Genomic DNA, 8,749 nt, shown 5'->3' with positions numbered 1-8,749 from the left:
TTTTATTAAATAGCTCAAATATCAACGGAGGACAGACTGAAGTAGTAGTATTTAGTAGGTAATAAATTACATTAATTTTCCATATTAATTTAACCATAAATATATTAATTCCAGTAATTGTGTTATAAAACTTCAAACATTCTTATGTTCACTTGAATAACATCAAACCGATTATTGCGAAACAACTTTTCAATACAGGCATCGTTTTATATTAAAAACAGTTACAGTTATCTTTTCTACACTGACTCCTTTTATTAAAATACTAATACTAAAGTTTTAACATATGAATTTGTTTTCTGTAATATGGAAAAAACAATAAATATTACAGTTACATTGGTAAAAGCAAATGATCACAAAACAAAATTAAACAATAACAATCAGTAAATAAAAATTGAAAACCAATTTTAAAAAGTATTTTATAGAGTATATTAACAATTTTCCAATAGTTTATTTTAAATATATCCTTTTAAATGGATGAGTTATATATGTATATTTGAGTCAAATGTATTTAAAGATAGAGCAGTAATATCAATCCATATTTCAGTTTCAGTAACGGTACGATTTCTTGTTGGATTAAAATCAAATCTTTGTTCATTCAGTGCCTAGAAGACACTGCAATATTGGCAACTACACTGAGGGTGACAAAAATAGTATTCTGTGATCCCGCAGCAAACATCAGTTTTGAATGTTGTGTTGGTGTTTTATTTGTGCAAATCACATACAATGGTTTGTTATTGATTTACATTTGGACTTCTCCACACTATTACCAATCCACTTTAGTTTGGCACATTATTGGAGAGTTATTGTATTTTTTACACAAATTATTTAAACTTAGAGGTAAGTTTTGGTTTATTTTTTACTAATTTGATCTTAAATAAACTTATAACTTTGCTGACAGTTACAAATTTAATGAAACTAATAATAAGGACCTCAATGTTTGATAATATAACATTGTTTATAATTTAAAATTAAATAACATTTTAACACCATCCCATTGAATGTACCACATTCTGTTGAATCTAGTTGATTTCGAATCAGAACTCGAAACATGTTTATAGAATTGTTATTTTAAAATACTAGAATTTATATTAATCAAATTTTAAAAAATACTGTACTAGCACGAATGAAATACCAGTAGTTTTGAATATTTTGTATTGTCAATTTAATTGCACTATCCTGTCTTAATTAATCTATGACTTAAGTCTGTAATTGAAAAGGCAGTCAGCCTAAATTATTAATAAGATCTTCACGAGCATAATTAGATCCTAACTATAGACAATAGACAATAGACAATATTCTTTATTTGCAATTTCTTTAAGAAATACAATGGCGTCAACATGTGATAATCTTGCTTTACAATTTTATGTATCTATTTGTTTATTAATTTTGTGCAATGTTTTGTCATCTTATAAAAGGTCAAAAAACTCCTTGGTCGAGTATAAGGGTCGCTCCACTAGCCAGTTCTGAAGTTCATTTTTTAACTGGTTTCCTCTCTTGTCCTTAAGGTTTTGTGGCAATGAGTTGATGATTTTGCGGCCAATGTATGAAGGTTTTTTGCTAAATGTTGTTGTGTGGTGAATAGGAAGACTGTAGCTTTCTTTTTGATCATTTTGCTGAAATCCTGCTGAATAAGCTGAATTATGATCAAAATTAGAATGGAATTAAACTTCCAAGCCAGGAGATCCCTAATAAATAATATAATATTGAAAGTTATATATGTTCCAAATTATACATATTACATTGATATAAAACATCTGTGTCAATTCTTTGTTTGAAGGTTATTTTTGACGATGGAAGGATTGTGAAGGAAACAGGATTTTTCCGGACATTTGCCATCGTTCAGTGAAACAAGAAATCAGTAACACTACATTTCGAGATCTGCTGTTTTAATGATTAGTGATTTGTATAGTTTTTTATTAAGTGCATGTTTATGGAGTTAGTGAAGTTGACAAACAACATGTAGGTTGTGATCCCTGACTTAGGCGTGCCACAACGCTTTGGTAAGATTTGCTTATTTTAACCTAGTTTGTAATTATGTATTAGGTTAGTTCTTTACCTGAAGAAGAGATCAGATTGCAGATCTCGAAACGTAGTGTTACTGATTTCTTGTTTCACTGAACGATGGCAAATGTCCGGAAAAATCCTGTTTCCTTCACATCTGTGTCAGTTGACCAACAGTCATAGATATAGGAACTGGAAACCCCTACCAATCTATATAAATGCTGTAAATAACTCCTGTAATTTACCAAGCCACCTCACACAGAGTCGCAGCTACATACTTTTCCAGAAACCCTAAATTTGTCTTTTCCACCACTCAACTATAGCAGTTAAAAAATTTCATTTTATGCTGCTTCTAAATCTGCTTGTAAATATTATACTAATTATTATTATATTTGTTACTAACAGTTAACTGCGGCTTCACACACAATTTTCAAGACAAGAATGTACTTCTTAGTGAAAGCATTTATGATGTAATATGATAGAATATTACGACATTTTTCAATTAAAAGTTGGCATATCTGGTACTTATATTTCTGTGCCAGAATGCTTCCACTGGGATGATTGAGCCTTAGTTTCGACGTTATTCGTTAACCCATGTTTCGTCACCTGTTATAACATGTTTCAGTAATTCTACATCATCGTTGGCTTTAATGAGTTACTCCTGAACAACGTCTATTTGTTGCTGATTTGTTTCAAAATTCAACAATTTTAGCAACATGTGTAAATTGCTGCCAGATTTTTCATACCCAAAACATTTCATGGCTTGATCCAATTGATATGCCAGCCAGCATCATCAGCAACTTCTCTGATCGTAATTTGACAATGGTTCATACTGCCAACATAATGACCTAGCTCTTAATGAGAGCAAAACACAACAATTAATATGGAAAGGCCGAAGAACCAATGACTACTATGGCTTACCTGAAATAATCCAAGATAATGAAGCCAAGTATCTCGGCATAACAATAGATGACAATCTCTCTTGGAACTCACACATTGATGGTCTTTGCAGCAAGCTCAACTCTAGTATCTATGCCCTTAAAAGAATAAAAAGTACTTGTAACAATGATACTACCAGGACAGCATACTTCTCTCTTTTTGAATCTCATCTGAGGTACGGACTACTCGTGTGGGGCAACTCCTCAGTAAGAAACAGGGAGCGGGTTCTGGTTCTACAAAAGAAAGCAATTTGAATTCTTGCGGGTCTGACTCCTCAAGACTCATGCCGTCAGGCATTTGGAGAACTAGCGATCTTGACAGCTGTCTCACTCTACATCTGAGAGACCATCTGCTTCACAATAGCTCAGAAACCTGACCAGCTAGGTGACACACACAGCTATGATACCAGAAACGCCTATGACTATGCCCTCCCCACACACTACCTGACCCTATTTGAAAAGAAACCTACATACATGGGGAGAAAACTTTTCAATCAACTTCCAGAGGACCTCAAGAGACGCAGAGATGAGAAGTACTTCAAGACAGCACTCAAGGCCTGGCTGCTGCAGAAACCATATTACACCCTAGAAGAATTTTTAAATACCTGATTGTACAACTAATTTATATTGACACAATTCTGTACTCCATGTATACGAATAAAGATTTCTGTATTCTGTATTTCTACTTTTTCATTGGTTGTTGATGGACTGGAACAACCGGGCATGTGACATCTTCAGTTTCTTCACGGCCACCTTTAAAACGTTTGTGTTACTCATAAATCACTGTTTAACTGTTAACTTATAGCAGACTCACTACAGGACTTGTTTAACATTTTTCACAGTTTGTTACATTTTATTTCATTTTTCAAACAAAATTTTATACAAATTTCTCTGATCCATTTTCTCTATCAAATGGATTAGTGAGTTCATAACCACACGTAACCTTAGCAGTGGCCACTGAAAAATGAATATAGCTGGAAATGTTACAATAGTTCTAGAGCATGAGTACTAACATATTAAAAAATATTGACATTCAGACACTTCATACCCGTGAAACTTAAAAATACCTGTTACTTTGAAAATGGATACTGTCACTTTATCTCATTTATGTGCCTGACAGTTGGTCTAGTGTGTGGATCTAAATAAATAGAAAAGAGAAAAATTATTTTTTGAAATTTTTAACCTTTTTGATACCCTCCCATTTTTGCACCTACCAAAACTAGCATGGCTGGATTTCTTTTTTGAACAAACTTCAATCGATTTAAAGAAAAAAATATTTTTGCATTGAATGTTTGACATTACACAATAATTTAGGAATTTGTAATTTTGGTAAGCAATGAGGAAAAAAATAATTAAATCATATGACAAAGATGGAATTAGCATACAGCAATTACAAGATGATTAATATATTAGAACTAATAGTATAACAATAACTTGATTTAAAGTCCACAACACTTGGTAAAAGAAATGAGGTAAATAACAAGTTTGCTGATAATTTCAGTCTATTGACTGTGAATTAATGATGTTTTCTAAGTATCAGTTTAACCTAGACAGTGACAGGATAGAGCACCCATATTCACTTTTGTGTTTCATTCTCTAATGATCACTTATTATTTGATGTCTTAACGGATACTAAACACAATACAATATATTGTGTTTAGTATCCGTTAAGATATCAAATAATAAGTGATCATTAGAGAATGAAACACAGTCTATGTGTTTTATTTGTACTAAATTTGAATTATTTATTGTAATAATAATTATTATGGAATCATTTTAATCTATAACCACAAATTTAAAAACTGAAATTTTATGAGTAAAATGTTATAATTTCCTTTTTCTGAACTTATAGAAAAAGGATTGTAATATATATTTAGATATATGTATGTTCATTACCATATCGCAAAATCAACTTTGATCCATCTTACTCAGAAGTATTTTTTTAATTTACATAAAAAATCACATTAATCATTCAGCAGAGAAAAGGATGATTAATTTTATTTTTCCAAAATCTGGACTCATTCAAAACTAACTACATCCTTAATCAATCCAATTTTCCTTTAAGTGTAACTAAGCATATCCGTTATTCCAGATGGACTTATCCCAGTTTCCCCTGGAGGTGCTGGAGGTGTTGGCAGAATACCTCTCTGCCCGGGACCTAGCGAACATGTCAGCTGTGAGTGTGCGCTGGCGTGAGGCTTTCAACCTGGATCTGTTCTGGCGTCAGCTCTGCGATCCCCTTGCAGTCAGTTATCTTGCACGTTCTGGAACTTCCGTAGTTGAACCACACTTCTCCCAGCCTATAAATGTAGATACTCTGGAACCTATCTGTGACTGGCGCATCCATGTCATGAGGAGAGCTCACCTACTACGGAATTGGTGCAGGAAACGATTCTTGCCACAGAAGTTGTGGTTTCCTACTCCCGTAGTCAATTGTACTCTCGGTCTCGACACCTCTGGGAACCATTGGCTTGTGGTCAATTTGGGTGATCGGACTGAAGTATGGGATGTGCAGACAGATCCTTCCCTTCATGCGGTCATCGGGAACATAACAGGAGCCCCAAGTCATCTAGAAGTTGTCGGCAACAAACTGATACTCGTTGACTTTTTTTTATTTGTACAAGTATTTCACCTCAAGCTGCCCACCTTGGGATTTGCACAGAGCAGTAAGTTTTTCTATACAGACTCAGAACCTGTGTGTGTTGATCTCAGTGATGGAGAAGAAGTAGACTCTATCCGCAACCGACTACGCTCATGCTTTAGAAAAGGTCATGTTTTATTTGTCATGGATCATTTATTAGTTGGTTACTGTTCGTATGTTGAAAATCCAAAAGAGTACTTTCTACACTTATGGAATATCCAAACTGAAAGTAAATTTGCTCAAGAAACGGTTTTGAGCGCTTTGCACAATAAAATGAAGACTTATTCTTGCAGTATTTACATAAGTTCTGATTTACAAACAAAACAATTGCTGTGCTCACTCTATCTTTTTGACAGGTATGTTTCAAAATTAGTTCTGTACAGTGTCAAATGGAGAAAATTTACAAACTTCAGTTTAACAGTATCAGGAAAAGTAGATTGGTGCGATATTTCAGGAGATTTTGTTACAACTTCACATCTGCTACACCAGCTGCACATATACAGTACACATTCTGGAAATTTGGTCAACATCTTGGATACTAATGCCAAGATGGTGTTTGGCCCAAATTCTGGTCTCCAATATCAAATGATGGGTTCCTACATGATCCAGCCCAGCAGGGAGAGCGTGAAAGTAGTCAATGTCCAAGAGCACTCGGACAGTTTGCTCCTGTACTTCTACTCAGTATACAAGGTTATAACCATCCCTCCTAAGTTCTTGGCCATTAGTGCTCGACCTTATGTCTCCAGCAACAAGATGATCCTGGAAGTGTGGGATATTCAGGACAAGATAAGGATATTTGACTATCTCATCGCTGAGTCTGATTGTCCTGCTTACCACATGATCCACCCCTTGCTCACCAAAACCTCGGTAACCCTGGGGAAAACTGTTAGACTGCTGTCCTTCTGGTGAATTCCTAACAATGAAACAAATATCAACTGTTGTAACCAATAAAGACACTTCTGTGATATTCTTTAAACAACAAGTTTCCCTACAGATAAAACATGTAATTTTATCATAGATGTCAATGTTTTAAGTAATGAAACTAAATATTTTGTTTATTTGACATGTTCCTATAATTATTTCCTGACATGAAATTGAAACTATTAAACAACCAATTTTAAATCAATTTCTTTAATGCTTTTGTCTTGCATAAGAATAGTGATTTACATAGATTACAAATAGTTTACCAAAGATTTTAATAATCTTAATGGATAAATTACTCATAAATAATAATATCATTTAAAAAACTTAAAACCCATCAGAAATAAATATCCAATAAGTTATCTTTCATAGGATAATCTTTTGTTTTTTTTATACATCATTAAAACTTTTACATTTAAAAGTACATAACATTTATACTTTATACATCAGTACAGTAATTCAATTGTGATCACGTTGTTTATGGAACCACCAATTAGTATTTTTGACGTGAGGAAAAGGGAATTTTAACCCTTGACACATAATGTTATACTTTTTTGTAACAGATAATATTGACAAATATCTGAAATCCTACTAACCGTTCAAGTAAACCAACAACAAAAACACAGTATTAGTTCTTAATGTATTGATTAACTGCTTTAGAAAAAAGTTTTTACTACATTAGATTGTGTTTATTTAATGATTTACCTGTCAACCTATAAGTTGAGAAATGTTTAATACAATTCTGTGGACGAAATTGAAAATATTATTGACCAACAATATAAAGTGGATTATTTTAAAATTAAATAATTTCAATATGGAAGTGGAATTAATTTAACTATTATAAATATATCTAAATGTTTATCCTTAATTATTTACATATTGATTTTATGTATGATTATATGGCTTAGTGATAAAAATAATGCTTTTGACTAGTTGGATTGCTTGTTAAGGGGGTTGTATACCTCTGTTTCTTGCTCATGTTAAATTAGCCTTTTTTGATGTTCCAAAACATTAAAAAATGTCTTATTTTATTACATATTAATTTTTAAAATACCTAACCCTTAGTCGTATTTTTTATTAAAAAAACTCATTAGCTTTCCACTGCCTTACTAAACAACTGGTAAATATTTCAAAGATATATCTTGAAAAAGTTTTCAGATACCAACATAAAGTATTAAAAAGGTAATCTTTCGGAAAACAAGGATTTTGGGTACTTTGGGATTATACCGACCACACCCAGACATGAATCGTTATTTGACATTTTGCTTCTACTGATTACTAGATTAGCGTAGAACAATATTTCGTCAATATAAAACAGGAATTGTCTTATCGCAAACCCCTCCCCATCCTCAGACAGAGGTCAAAGTCGAGCGGTCTAGTAGATAACGTGATTGCAGAGTCGCGTCGCTTTGTTGTACTTCCGTGTTTTACCTCTACATTTCTCCAAACACAAAAATTCAACAAAAACAAACATTAATAAACTCTTTATTGAAAAAATACTCAAAACTTGTTTTTATTCTTGATCACATTCCGCCACCCAAAATGCGAGTGCCTCCGGCCATCAGCGCGGGCTTCGGCAGCACCTCCGGTGCTGCCCCGCGCTGATGTCGACGTAAGAAAAATATCCCTCGAGATAGTACCTATCAGTAAAATATCAAATTCTAGAGGGGCTGATCAGAAATATAAATTGAATTGTAATGGAAAGGCAATTATGTAGGCTACCGTGCAAATCATGTGATGCCGCGCGGCCTGCCGTAATCGGGATTCTCGAGAAAGATAAGATAACAGCGACAACGATACCGATCACAATACCTGGAAACACTTGTAAGTTTGTAATTTTATAATTAAACAGTTGTTTTTTTTTCGTTGTATCATGTTTGTTTCTATAAATTTATATGTTTGTGTTCTTCATACTGGTGTGGTCGGTATAATCCCAAAGTACCGGATTTTGTAAAGCAATTGCCTGTTTTAGTACAGTCCTGCTTCATAGGAAGGTCCAGCCTTACTGTCCTTGGCTTCTAATGCTTACTCAAGCTTCCTCTTAGCAGTAATGGTCTTCTGGTTGACTTTTTTAACAAATGCTGGGCTTCAAGGTCACTTTTTTGGATACAGTATATGTCTAATGCCATCATTACTTTTGCACAACATTTTCCTAAAGGGATCCCAATAGTCTTTAGTAGATTGCATCTTATAATATTACCAACATTGTAGCCTCATGAATACCTAAGCTTAAAGTGTCAAACTGTAA

At 33.4% G+C, this 8,749-nt stretch overlaps 1 protein-coding gene across 1 annotated transcript; it reads left to right on the top strand.

Moving 5' to 3' along the window:
* The first annotated feature begins 530 nt into the window (after positions 1–530).
* Positions 531–7,532, top strand: LOC124358915. Its single transcript, XM_046811171.1, has 2 exons — positions 531–837; positions 5,032–7,532. Exon 2 carries the CDS (start codon positions 5,032–5,034, stop codon positions 6,487–6,489), a length of 1,458 nt encoding a protein of 485 aa, XP_046667127.1. The 5' UTR covers positions 531–837; the 3' UTR covers positions 6,490–7,532.
* Positions 7,533–8,749: the final 1,217 nt, after the last annotated feature.

This window comes from Homalodisca vitripennis, chromosome 4 (assembly GCF_021130785.1).
Source record: "Homalodisca vitripennis isolate AUS2020 chromosome 4, UT_GWSS_2.1, whole genome shotgun sequence".
Lineage (NCBI taxonomy): Eukaryota > Metazoa > Arthropoda > Insecta > Hemiptera > Cicadellidae > Homalodisca > Homalodisca vitripennis.
The sequence above is the reverse complement of the archived record's forward strand: the minus strand, read 5'-3'. Positions and strand labels throughout refer to the sequence as shown.

Bases quoted from the DNA above. Each gene is read 5' to 3' on its own strand.
- LOC124358915 (XM_046811171.1), top strand. From the start codon at position 5,032: ATGGACTTATCCCAGTTTCCCCTGGAGGTGCTGGAGGTGTTGGCAGAA.